The 14,437-nt window shown below is 36.0% G+C and overlaps 1 protein-coding gene across 3 annotated transcripts in view; it reads left to right on the top strand.

Annotated features, from left to right (window-relative positions):
- Positions 1 to 13,960, top strand: part of HERPUD2 (HERPUD family member 2) — a 35,326-nt gene extending 21,366 nt beyond the window's left edge. For all 3 annotated transcript variants that reach the window (XM_019418152.2, XM_019418151.2, XM_019418153.2), the window contains 4 exons: positions 7,443 to 7,565; positions 11,442 to 11,765; positions 12,483 to 12,600; positions 13,088 to 13,960. In XM_019418152.2, the coding sequence (XP_019273697.2) occupies positions 7,443 to 7,565; positions 11,442 to 11,765; positions 12,483 to 12,600; positions 13,088 to 13,249 (727 nt within the window). In that variant the 3' untranslated portion in view covers positions 13,250 to 13,960. The remainder of the gene's footprint in view (positions 1 to 7,442; positions 7,566 to 11,441; positions 11,766 to 12,482; positions 12,601 to 13,087) is intronic.
- The last annotated feature ends 477 nt before the right edge of the window (positions 13,961 to 14,437 follow it).

Here is a 14,437-nt window from a genome sequence, read left to right as displayed (position 1 = left end):
ACGGGACTGCAAGAGGGGAAGCTAACCACTGAGCACATTTAAAACCTCAGCATGTGTCATGTTCACTAACATTTCATTAGCCAAAACGAATCACATGGCCCCGCTCAGTAGCATTGGGATTGGAGAGGTATTGCCAAGTTACCAATGCCGTGCTGGCAAGTGCTTAGTAACTGGCTTTTCCAGGGGGGATATTAAGCTAATTTGTAGCATTTGCTGATTTCTCTGGTCTTGAATACTTTCATTATGGCAGATTCAAGATACCAAGGGTTGGCTTACAAAATTCTTGAACTTGAACAATTAGCTTTGTGAGTCAGTATTAGCTGGCATGGGCCAGCTTTGCCACCGTGTGTCAGACAGTGTGCATGTATAATCCTGTTATAGAAGAGTGAAGAATTGGGGCAATATTCTTTTTTTTTTTTTTTTAATTTTTTTTTAACGTTTATTTGTTATTGAGAGACAGAGACCGAGCACGAGTCGGGGAGGGGCAGAGAGAGGGGGAGACACAGAATCTGAAGCAGGTTCCAGGCTCTGAGCTGTCAGCACAGAGCCCGACGCAGGGCTTGAACTCATAAACCGTGAGATCATGACCTGAGCCTAAGTCGAATGCTTAGCCTACTGAGCCACCCAAGCACCCCAAATTGGGACAATATTCTATCAGAAATTTTTGGGTTAATTGCTTCCCACTAAACCTCACTATAATCAGTATTCTTAGATACTTACATATTATCAGTTTTTCTTTTAGGGTAAGTTGTGAAAAAGAGAATTCCTGGGTCAAAGTGTTCTTAAGACTTTTTGAGACTCTTAAAGACTATTGTAGAAGTGCAGTGAATTTGTACCAGTTTATTCTAATAACAGCTGTCCATCCCTTTACAGATATGTACTTGCCAGTCTGACAAATTGGAATGTTCCTGTTTTAAGACATGATAAAGAGACATTCTTTTTGTTTTGGTTTGTGAAATACTTGTTGGTGTGTTGTTATTTTTGAAAATTGATTTGTGACAGTTCTTCATGTAAAAGAATATTAATAATTCTTATGGAGCACTTAGTACAAGCTAGGCATTGTATTAAGCACTTATACATGCTATAATTCAGTGCTAGACATTGAATTTTATATCAACTCTGTGGTCTAGGTACTATTTTCTCCCATTTTACAGGTGAGGAGAATGAGGCTTAAAAGATAGCTATGTAGCTTGCCTAAGTTCACAGAAGGGGTCAGCAGTGGAACTAGAATTCAAATCCATATCTGACCTGAAAGTCTGTATTCTTTTTTTTTAATATGAAACTTATTGTTAAATTGGTTTCCATACAACACCCAGTGCTCATCCCAAAATGTGCCCTCTTCAATACCTATCACCCACCCTCTCCTCCCTCCCATCCCCCATCAACCCTTAGTTTGTTCTGTTTTTAAGAGTCTCTTATGGAAAGTCTGTGTTAACAGTCTTTTGGAAGTGACTCTCTGTTTTGTCTATCATTAGTTTTAGTATTTTTTCCTAGATTGCCATTTGTATTTTGACTTCATTTATAATGCCCCTCTCCTCTCCGCCCTCCCATGCAAAACCTTTTTCTAGTCAGATCTCCTGGTCAGATTTTAAGTATTGGTGACCGAGTAAGCAAATCTGTATGAGGATCTTGTAACTTTCTTCAGTATAAGTTTACTTTAGAATTTGCTGTATACTAGGCATTGAAGACAGGAAAATGAATTATGTACTTGCCCTCAATAGAAGTAGGTCAGATAGGCAAATAAATTACCATCTGCTGATGTGCTCTCATGGTCTTGTAAAAAGTTCTGCAGGAGCCTGGTTGAGGAAATGACGGTCTCTGAGTGAAAGAGTGGGGAGGGCTTCTTGGGGGTAATTGGAGCTGATTTTAGGGGACGTTCAGCAGGTAGAACAAAGCAAGTGTGGGGAGTCTTGAAAAGGCATATTCTGGGAACAAGGTGGGTATTCCATGCAGTTGCTGCATCTTTGTGTGGAGTAGTAAGGGAAATGGGGCTGACTTAACAGGTTTTTTGGAAAGAATTTGTTCCTGATTATTGAAGTTTGCAGTTCCTTTTATCTTCTCTCCTTTGTAATTCTTAACTTTAAAAAAAAAGTACAGGGACGACTGGGTGGCTCAGTTGATGAAGCGTCTAACTTTGGCTCAGGTCATGATCTCATGGTTCGTGAGTTCGAGCCTCGCGTTGGGCTCTGTGCTGACACCTCGGAGCCTGGAGCCTGCCTCAGATTCTGTTTCTCCCTCTCTCTCTGCTGCTCCCCCGCTCACGCTTTGTCTCTCTCTCTCTCTCTCTCTCTCAAAAATAAACATTAAATAAAATAAACATACTAATGAATGTCTTTTGGTATAGCTTTTCAAGTATGTATTTGTGAATGACAGTCTTTCAAGTTCTTTGTTTTTGTCGTCTTCTCTGTTGTGCTCCATTTCCATGTGTTTCTGTGAATTTCCCTGACCCCTTTTTTTCCTGTGTTTTTATCGAATAGTACTAGCTAGTATAGTCTGTCTGAAAAGGAAAAAAAAAGCTACTAGAATTTGTGTTATCAAATGATTTCCTCCCACATGTGTATATCAGCAGTTTCCTCACTGACTTTGCCAAGGCCAGAGGGAGAGGCCAGGTTATCCATTTACTTTCCTTGAATAAAGAATATGACATTTTGTATGGAGACAGGCATATTTCAGATTCCAAATAGTTACATTTTCCCTGTGTTCCTGCTATTTTATTTGGCTCTTTGCAAAAAAAGCAATACTTAATTATTTTGAGTTATAAAAGTATATGTATATATATTATATAAGTATAATATATATTATATTATATTATAAAAGTATATATATATTAAATATTATATTATAAAAGCATATGTATATATTAAAGAGTTCGGGGAAAAAAACAAGGAGGGGGAAAAAGTATCCCTGTTTAATCATCTAAAGACAGCTATTTGTTAACATTTAATGTTTCCTTCTAGTATTCTTTTCTTTGCAAATGGTTTTCTTTAATATAGTTGTGATTTTTACCTTGTTAACATTACATTTTCATTTAATGTTGAAAATTAAATGAAATTTATAAGTTTCTAGGTTAGTTGCTTATAAACAGTACTTTATTTCAGAGTTTTCTTGCTATTTATATGTTGTTGTTAGACACATATTTATTGTGCTAAATCCTGGACATATTATAAAGGGTAGAGCCTATTCCCTTTTCTTAGGAGCACAGAGTCTGGTCAGAGAGACAGGAAAGTAAACAGGTAATTCATTTTTTAAGTTATTTTCTAAGAGGTGGTACCTGTGAATGGTACCATTTTTATTTATTTTTGGGACAGAGAGAGACAGAGCATGAACAGGGGAGGGGCAGAGAGAGAGGGAGACACAGAATCGGAAACAGGCTCCAGGCTGAGAGCCATCAGCCCAGAGCCTGACGCGGGGCTCGAACTCACGGACCGCGAGATCGTGACCTGGCTGAAGTCGGACGCTTAACCGACTGCGCCACCCAGGCGCCCCTCATTTTTAAAGTGAACGAAGTATGCAAAAGTTTCCTTCTTGTGTCTCCTATGACACAAGCTATCCATGATAAATGTGTGTGTGTGTGTGCCTGTGTATATGTGGGTGTATGTGTGTGCACACATGAGTGTGTGTATTTAACACAAATAGTAGCGTACATCCTATACTGGCCTACATTTTGTTTTTTTCACTAAGTATATTAACATCATTCCCTATTAATACACAAGACCTGTCCCATTCTTTATGAAGTACGCAATTTTCCATTATATAGATTACTATATGTTTTTAAAGAAGGTTTTTTTTAAACCTTCTAGTTTTTTTTTTTTTTAATGTTTATTTATTTATTTAGAAAGAGAGTACATGTGTGTATATGAGCTGGGAAGGGACAGAGAGAGAGGAGACAGAAAATCTCTAGTAGGCTCCACACTGTCAGAATGCAGCCTGATGTGGGGCTCAATTTCACGAACCGTGAGATTGTGACTAGAGCCAAAATCAAGAGTTGGACACTTAACTGACTGAGCCACCCAGGTGCCCCTAAATAGTTAATATTTTTAGTCACTGCTTTTTTAATTTTTAAAAATTTGATTATACTTTTTAAATATTCACAGTAGAGAAAATATAATGAACCCCCATTTACCTAACACCCAGCTTCAACAACTGTTAACAACAGACCATACCATTCTTCATCTGTTTCCCCTTGTTCCTCCTTTGTTCTTGGGCTGGATTATTTCTAAAGCAAAACCTAGACATCTTATCATTTCATGTGTAAATACTGGGTATCTGTAACAGATAAGACAGATATAGACTATAAGAAAATCTTAATCAGAATACCATTAGAATACTCAAAAATTCTTTAATATCATCAACTACCCAGTTCATGTTCAGTTTTCCTTGATTGTCTCAAATGTCTTACAGTTGTCTTGATTGAGTCAGTGTTCAGAGAAGTTGACATATTGCATTTAGCTGATGTTTTTTAAAACTCTTCTAATCCCTAAATCCCTCCTGCCCCCACTTTTTTCAAAAGATTTTTATAATGTTTATTTTTTATTTTATAGCTAATAGTTGCTATGCTTTTCATAATATTACTAATATAAAATGTCACTTGGTTAGAGCAGAGATGTGAAAATTTTTTCTGTGTTTCGTATTTAAGTTAATTTTGAGAAGCAGAATTACTTGGGCATCTGGGTAAAAGTGAATATTTTTAAAGGTGTTTAATTTTGTAAAATTGTTTTTTAAAGTCTATTCCAGTTCATCCTGTTAGCAAAAGAGTTGGGTTTCACTTATACCCTTGAGAGCCAATACCAAATATTGGCAGACGAAAACAAAAGTCTTTATTTTAACTTGCCTTTATTTGGTGTCCTAATGATTATTTCCAGTTTTATGAATTCTTTATATAGGAAATATATTAACTTATTTACTGAAAACATTTTTTTGTAAGCTCTGTCTCCTTAAATTTTATGTCATCAAATAATGTGGATTCCTTTTTTATGCTTTCTAATATTGTTTATAAGTTAGGAGAATCTTCTTCCCTCCAAAGGCTTGATAAATAATCAATTCCAGTTTCTTCTAGATTTTCTGTGGTTTAACTTTTAATACTTTTATTTTAGTTAATTTGAAACTTACTTGAGCATTTGGAATGAGATGAAGCTTTAAACTCCTTTCTCTTCACCACTTATTTGGTAATCACTTTTCCCAGCATGAAATAATTCTCTATCATGTTGTTTAATGATGCATCCTCTGGAATATATTAAATTCTTATATAATATGTTTAATTGATCTATAACTATATATTTTAATAACTTATTGAGTAAATATGAATTTAATAAGTAACAATATTATAGTAATAATAGATTAATTATAATAGTATATTATAAATATAATAATAAATAAATAATAAATATTTAATAAAATAATTATAGTAATAATAAATTATTTAGTAATTTAGTGTCATGTAAATCCTTTATTTCTTGTTTTCTGGAGAGTACCAAATAAATACATAACATCTTGTCTGAGGATAATCAGCACAACTGAAAGTTGTAGTATGCCAGCTTGGGTCTGGAATGTGTCTTAGCAAGTATATAGTCCAGTAGTTTTTAACTTACTGCAGAGTAAGGGAGGAAGCATTTTGGAATCATCTAGGGGAGGTTAGTAGTTTTTTTTTTTTTTTTTTTTGGCAACATATTTTTGATAATCACCATCTGTTCTCAACCACTGTAGGGTGAGGTAGAAAGCTATAATAACTTTTTTCCAAATGATTGTTAGTGGCTCTTTCTTCCCTTGATCTTTAAAAACAGTGACAAAGCCCAGACTTCTGTTTTACAATTGAAGTAATGGACTTGTGTGAGGTTCTATTTCTTAGCTGTAGGGATTGGTAGATCTGTACTTTCAGGGGGATGGGTTTTTTTCTTTTTTCTTAGTCGGGAAAACTAAGAACATTTAAAGTGTACACCTAGATATAGACTCCCCTTGTTGCTAAGACTTGATTTAGGTGCCTTTCAGATTTGCTTAGATGTATCAGCTTACTGATGGAGATTCTAAGATCTTTATACAAGTATTTTATAATGCTTCTCTGTTCCAGTGGCATGGCTTTCTCTCCAGGTTTAATCAGTGATTGGTATCTTTGTAAAGGAATAGCTGAGTTAAATTTCTTTTCCTTTTCTTATATGGGACTTGTTTATCAAGAGCTGGGAGGAACTCTCATGGAGGCTTCTCTGCTTTTCCCTCTTAATTCAGTTTGTTGGAAAGCTTGGAAAGTAGGGGGAGCAGGGCTCTATTCAGGAAGTAGGAGGATTTTTCTGAGGATAAGAGCGCTGTATGGCTCCCACTACTGCTCCAAGGATGAGAAAAGTTCAGTTAATATGTAGGGAGGTTGGTGGCTTACCTAGCACCAAGTTGCCTTAAGAACAGATAAGCCTCTCAAGCTCTTTTGAATTAGGTTTCTATAATCAGTTATTGCCAATTGTACATGAACAGTCTTTTGAATATAATATTAAAAATTTATCAATTTGTTAATGATTTTTGTCTCACTCTGGTTAGCCCCTACTTATATCAGCTAAAGATAAGGTTCAAGTGATATGAAGAAAAGGAGAGTTAGAAAATTAACAAATTCTGCATTTACTCCATATGCTTATCCCTGTGGTTGTCTTGATATATGTGAATTTCCACAAATATTTATGTATTTTGGAGTTGTATTCAGATTTAGGGGTAGGGGAGAGTAAAAATAAAAATAGCTAACATTTATTGAGTACAGACTAACAACCCTGTGAGGGAGATTCTGTTATTAGCTCCATTTTAGAGATAAGGAAACACACATAGAGAACTTAAATATGACTTCCACAAATTTTACCAAGTTAATAGGCACTTAACATACTTTTAGAATGCGTGTATAAGTATTTACTGCTAATCTTGGTTTTTTAACTTAGATTTTTTTTTTTACAGATTGTATAATGTTTATTTTTATTTTATAGCTAACAGCTGCTATATTTTTAATAATATTACTAATATAAAATATCATTTGGGGAAAAAATATCATTTGGGTAGGACCCCCATTCCTCAAAACATTTGGTCATGAAGTTTATTTTAGGGCTTTTGGTTCTTATTAAGGAGAATGTACTTAAGATATAATGAAAGTATTTTTGTCCTTTTCTGCTGAAATGAGGAGATAGCAAATGTTTAGTCTTGTCACACATTTTGTGGATGATTTGCTTTATTTTCTTCTTAAAATTGGGCTGAAATGTTAGTCATTCTATACACTTGGAGTCAGGGTCATTTTATATAAGCAATTTTATGTAAGACATTAAATATGTCTTATTTGAACAATGTTGAAAATATTTTTCTTTTCAGTAAGATTTAATGTATTTTGTCAATGGGTGGCTTATACTTAAGAAAAGAAAATTCAGAGATATGCCTTCAACTTTCAGAGCTTAAAAAGACATTTCTTTATCTCTTTATTGCAGAAATGTGGACAACCAGCTTCCTGGGCAAGCTATTCCAGCTGGATTCCCAGTGTATCCTGCTTTCAGCCCGCTGCAGATGCTGTGGTGGCAACAGATGTATGCTCATCAGTATTATATGCAATAGTAAGTTAATTTGAGTTCAGTTTTTTGCTCAGTGTGTCACTTCCTTTTTTCGTTTTTCATCCTGAGTAAGTTGATTTGGGATTTCATTTACTGATATATTTCACTAGTTTTTAAAAATTATTATGAGAATGAGTTTGCCAACATTTTAGCAGATACTTTCTTTTAAATTATTTGGCTAAAGAACACCCGAAAAACAAATAATCCAGTGAAGAAATGGGCAGAAGACATGAATGGACACTTCTCTAAAGAAGACATCCAGATGGCCAACAGGCACATGAAAAGATGCTCAATGTCGCTCCTCATCAGGGAAATACAAATCAAAACCACACTCAGATACCACCTCACACCAGTCAGAGTGGCTAAAATGAGCAAATCAGGAGACTATAGATGCTGGAGAGGATGTGGAGAAACGGGAACCCTCTCACATTGTTGGTGGGAATGCGAATTGGTGCAGCCACTCTGGAAAACAGTGTGGAGGTTCCTCAAAAAATGAAAAATAGACCTACCCTATGACCCAGCAGTAGCACTGCTAGGAATTTACCCAAGGGATACAGGAGTACTGATGCATAGGGGCACCTGTACCCCAATGTTTATAGCAGCACTCTCAACAATAGCCAAATTATGGAAAGAGCCTAAATGTCCATCAAATGATGAATGGATCAAGAAGATGTGGTTTATATATATACAATGGAATACTACTTGGCAATGAGAAAGCATGAAATCTGGCCTTTTGTAGCAATGTGGATGGAACTGGAGAGTGTTTTGCTAAGTGAAATAAGTCATACAGAGAAAGACAGATACCATATGTTTTCACTCCTATGTGGATCCTGAGAAACTTACCAGAAGACACTTCTGGGGGAGGGGGAGGAAAGAAAAAAAGGTTAGAGAGGGAGGGAGCCAAAACATAAGAGACTCTTAAAAACTGAGAATAAACTGAGGGTTGATGGAGGTGGGAGGGAGGGGAGGGTGGGTGATGGGCATTGAGGAGGGTACCTGTTGGGAAGAGCACTGGGTGTTGTATGGAAACCAATTTGACAATAAATTACATACATACATACATACATACATAAATAGGCTACAGAGAAAAGGGTTCACATCCAGTTCGCATTAGCTAAACCTATTCTCTCCTTCTCCCTCTCTCCCCTACATTTATAGCAGTACTGAGATGCTTTCTTTAATATAACATTTTATCTATTTAAGAGGAGAAAACTTAGGAAAGTTTTACTGGAAGGCAGCAAATCTACATGAAGAGATAGGAAGTTGAATGCAAAAGGGAATCATATGTCACGGAGGTTCATGTTGATGTGGGGCTCAGTGGAGGCTTGTATGCTTCCAGACTGTTAGTACTTCAGTAAGTTTTGCTTCTGGTCAGCATAGATCTTACTTAGATCTGAGTACGGTTTCTCAGCCTTCATTCTTCTGGACTTCTGTGCATTCATTTAACATTTCTAGCTCCTCTTTGATGTTCTCCTCTCCTTGTTTCTGTGATTTTGTTATCCTCTTCATTCTTTTTGTCTTTCTGATCACTCGTGTTGTGTCCTTGAGGGCCCATTTTTTCCCTTCTAAATGGTAACATTCCTTGTTCAGTTAGACAGATATTTGTGTACTTGCCATGTACCTTAGGACACTCAGTCTCGTAAAGAAGACAGGATTCAGTCCTGGACCAGTCCTCTTGGATTTCTTTCATCTGTGGCCTTAGTTGTTAGCTCTCTGTGGATGACCCCTATGCTTCATCCTGGTTGCTGGAAGATTTCCGTAGGGAAATTTGCCTTTCCTTTAAATTCAGGATGTCTAAAATTTGACAGCACCATCTTCTTTGTGTGTGTGTGTGTGTGTGTGTGTGTGTGTTCAAGAAGGTTTATTGTTAGCTTTATTGCCTATAGTCTCTAAGATGCGACTTTATTGTGCCTTTGCAAACAGGATACATTTCTTAAAAAACTGATCAAAATTTCCCATACATATAGCTCTATATGATAGATTATAGTGCAACACTATTTTTCTTACATAATTATAGAAATACCATAGAATCCAAGAGTACAGCATAAGCGAAAGAAATACAATCCTTAGCCATCTGAGCAAGATGACTTGATGAGTTCTTTTAGTGTAAGTTTTGAAAACATGGAGGAGAGAAAAAAGATACATGCACTCTGCAGTCAGGAGCAAAATACATTAACTACCTGTTCCTTGCAAGGCACAGGTGGGGGTAATGGTAAATTTCAGACACCACCATCCTCTTAAGTGTCTTCTCCTTCCTGACTTGTCAGTGACAGAGTCTCTTTTTATTCATCTCCAGGCTCTTAACCTTCATCAGCTTTGACTCTGCTTTCACTTATCCCTGAACCCAATAACTTACCAAGATGAGTTAACAATATGTTGTTTCTAACTTTTGTTCTTCCCCTATATCTTACTTTCAATATTTTGCCTAGATATTTTCTCATTTTGGACCTACTTTACTGCAACTGTTCTCTCTCTCTTTAGACTCTCTACCATATTTCATCCCAGGCTAATGTACTTCACACAAAATTGAGCCAGTCATTCCCCATCCTCCCAAATGTCTGATGACTCCCTTACCTACAGTGTGAAGTCTGTATCCTTATCCTTACTCCAGACCTTACCCCATTAAGCTGATCTGCTTCATGGTCCTCATATCCTAATGTTCTCTTGCATAATCCCTTGGCTGCAGACAGGCTATTTGTACCTTACCTATTGCTGTGGTAATAGTTATCATTTGAGTGACTGCTTTGTGCTTAGTACTGTGCTAGATTCTAGATGCTTTCCACCCCTAGTCTCATTTATAACCTCCTGAGAACTGTGTAGGGTAAGTGGGGCTTATTGTAGCTTTCTAAATCATACAATCTTACGTACATTATTTACCTTCTGAGCCTTAGGTTCTCTCCTCTAGTGAAGTAACTCACCTATGAATCAGAATATCTATGAAGTAGGGAGTGTTTTGGAAACTAAAAAGCCCTATACAGATACAAGATATTAGCATGTTAAATAGACTTTTGTAGCCTGGGAAACTTCTGTTTTATTTTATTTGCTATCTTGATTTTTAAACATTTTATCGTAGAAACATTTCAGCATGTGAGAGTATAGAATAGTAAAATGAATCCCTGTGCACTCACCACCCAGCTTCAATATTCATCAGTTCTGTAACTTTTCCTTTCTGTGCTGGATAATTTAAAGCAAATCCCAGATACATTGTTATTGTACTTGAGCCTCTTATAGGAAAATTTATTCTTTCAAGCAATCAAATTATAAGCAAACTTCAGGACCACAGTTATTCATAGGTTTACAAGTACCTATTCCAGTGGTTCCCAGATGGATTTCCCAAAAGTCAGGATTGGGGGTTGTTATCTGAGATCTAGTTAATATCTTAAAATACAAATTATTTATCACTGACAATGGACACACAGGGTAAATGATTAATGTACATTTTTAGACCTATGTTTCAAAACATGGCTCTAAGGGAGAGGTGGTGGGTACAGTGGTAGTCATCCCATTTGGAAAAACAAAAGTGGCCGTTAGTGAACAGGTTTGGAAAAAGATTTGGTCATTACCTTAGAAAGTAATTTAATGAAAGAGAGAAAAGACAGTGATTTCCATGGCCTTCTCATCTCTTCCACCTCTCTCCTACCATCTTTGTGAGGCTAAGAGAGTATCTTTTCCTGAACTACTCACTCCTACCATCACTCTTGGCTCTACTTTTCCACTGGGGTGTGTGCTTGCCTAAGAAATGTGGTACAGGAGTTGTGATACTTTGTGCTAGGTTTATGAAAAATAACGTGTGGCTCCCCAAGGAAGTTTTACAAAATATAATATAGTATGATAAAGTTTTCTTTTTCTTTTTAATACTTCTTTTGTTGAATATTTCAGTCAAGCTGCAGTTTCAGCTCAGGCTACATCAAATGCCAACCCAGCCCAGCCTGCTGCTTCACAGCCTCTAAATTTGGCACATGTTCCTGGAGAAGAAGCTCCACCAGCTCCAAACCTAGTGGCCCAAGAAAATCGACCCATGAATGAGAATGTTCAAATGAATGCACAGGGAGGTCCAGTGCTAAATGAAGAAGACTTCAATCGAGACTGGCTGGACTGGATGTACACGTTCTCCCGAGCTGCAATTCTCCTTAGCATTGTATACTTCTATTCTTCTTTTAGTCGTTTTATCATGGTAATGGGAGCCATGCTGCTGGTTTATTTGTGAGTGGTGTTCATTACCTTTTTGTGGTTACTTTTAATTACTTTCTAGAATAGCACAGAATTTGGCATATGGTGGTCTGTCCTGAATGTTGAGTGAAGGAATATGAGTTTTGGATTCCATATATCTAGCACCGAAATCAAAGCAGGTTATGTTGAGTAAGAATGTTTATCAGAACTGTACAAGCAGATTTTTCCTTTACCATCTTTCATAAAAATTATTAATTCAGTTAGACATGCTCTGTTAATTATTTAGAGCTTGAAGGGTCTGAGGTATTATTGTATAAGGATGTTCTTTTTAATTATAGTTATCAATAGTAAATCCTATAGGTATAGGCCAGACTTCTTTTTGTAAGTAGGCTTTTTCTTGCCTCCCTTTCCCCTAAGAGGCAAAGCAATGTGTAGTTGAATTTCATTTTGAAAAATATCAGAAAAGATGTTATGATTCCCAGTACATTGAGACATTAAGATAGATAGGTTAGATATTAAGATATCTGGCATAGAGCCAGTTAAGCCCATGGTAGATTTTTAGACTTAAGTTGATTCTTGTTTTGCTGTCATTGCTTTGAGAGGGGTAGTCCTTGGCCCGAAGTAGGAGATTTGGTCTTTTCATTTATTATAGTTGAAATCATTTTTCTGTTGTAGGGCACTAATGTTTTATAGCATTGCAAATAAAAACAGTTGCGACTTATTTTCTTTTCTCTTTATTTTACTGAACAGACACCAAGCTGGATGGTTTCCTTTTAGGCAAGAAGGAGGTCAGCAGCAGGCTCCCAACAATAATGCCGAAGTTAACAATGATGGGCAAAATGCCAACAACCTAGAACTTGAAGAAATGGTATGCTAACGAGGTTTTTGTATACTTCAAACATAGATATTTCCTCAGCAGAAGAGACCAACGTGATTAAAGAATCTTGGGGTGTTCCACAAGTTTTTGTGGAATGGCACATGAAGAAAAGTTAACATAGAAATTGTGTGATTTTATCTGGGAGAACTTAGACTATAATACAGACTATAGTACGGTCAGGAAGAACTAACATTATTCTTCCTAAATATAGCCTAGAAAGAAAATTATGCACACAGTGAGAATTTATTGTTTTACATTGGCAGTTACATTCATCTCAAAGTTCCTTTTGAACTTGAGCACTGAGGAATTTATCAGTTTTGGATTTGACAAAGATTTCTGACGGCCGGGTATATACTACTTCCTTATGACATTGCTCCTGTTCCTTCTCTCTGTAGGGAAGAATCCTCTCTCTTTCTATCATGAGTTAATGCTAGCTGTTCATATCCCTTAGGAGTATGTTTCTTGTTTTGTTTGAAAGGAGCGTCTTATGGATGATGGGCTTGAAGATGAGAGTGGAGAAGATGCAGGTGAAGATGCCAGTGCAATTCAAAGGCCTGGTTTAATGGCGTCAGCTTGGTCTTTTATCACCACCTTCTTTACTTCACTGATACCAGAGGGGCCTCCCCAGGTTGCCAATTAGACCTGAAAAACTGTGCCAGCTCCGAAGGAGGGTCTGACTTTAGGAAAGTGTTTTAAATAACAGTGCAATTTCAAAAAAATTTATTACTTTCTTTTCATCATCATGTACAGGGGTGTTTTTTTCTTTAAGCTTCTCATGCATATGAATATTTTAAGCACAAATGGACTACTAAATGTGTGATTTTTTTTTTTCAAGATCCTAACAGAACATAGTATAACAATATTGGTCTTCCAGATTTTATTAATTTCAATTATGTATATTCTGTCAAGGCAGATCTATTTGTGTGTCTTATTTCTTTAAAGAGCTGCTTCACATATAAGTGTCTATAGCTAATAGCCCAGCCCTTCAGTGTGTAATTTGAATAAATATATCTATTTTCTGTGAATTATCCTGAAAGTTTTAAACAGAATGACCTCATAGTTTTTAATAAAGAATACTATTTACCTAAAATGTGCTAGCAGCATCTTGCCCAACCATAAAGCAATAAACTTCTCAATAATCTTAATTTTGACATTTGGATAAATAATGGAAACTTTCTATTTTAAGGGCATGTATCCCATCAATTGGAATTAGTACCTTAAAAAAAAAAAAACGGCAGCTCTTCAATGGAATTAATAGTGATATAAATGTTTGATACAGGCAGTACTTTTATAAAATATGCTGGAAATTGCTCCCTGTAATTTTTTTAAATAAAAGGTCAATTATGGTAAACTGTCTTATGGGATATTTGTTCAGATTCTTTAATAATGTACCCATTACATGCCAAAATCTATATACATTTCAGTAGTTGTTGGGAAAAGTTGCTGAAGTCTTCAAGTTCATTTTCATCTCTTTATGTTCCAGATGGGTGTCTCTTCATTCTCAGTCTGAAACCTTGCTGGTCTTTTTAAAAATCCCTGTGAAGGCCAATTCAGTGTTTTATAAGAAGGGTGTAAGTTTCTCATAGGGTAGCTAATTAAAATTAACAAATGAGGATAGGAGAACTTACTATGCAAGAACTTTATCTGACATGAAATGTATTATAAAGTTGTATGAGGTACTGGTCCAGTAATATATGATTAGATAATACAACAAAATAGAAGAGTAAGAAAACATTCATGAATGCTTCTCTAAGTTGTTTACTTAAAGCGATAAAAGTGACATTTCAAGGGATAAATTGAAAAGTAAAGTAAAATTGAAAAGTAAAAT

Source organism: Panthera pardus, unplaced genomic scaffold, assembly GCF_024362965.1.
Source record: "Panthera pardus isolate Hobbes unplaced genomic scaffold, ASM2436296v1 HiC_scaffold_8, whole genome shotgun sequence".
NCBI classification, from domain to species: Eukaryota; Metazoa; Chordata; class Mammalia; order Carnivora; family Felidae; genus Panthera; species Panthera pardus.
This window is presented reverse-complemented; position numbering and strand designations above follow the sequence as displayed.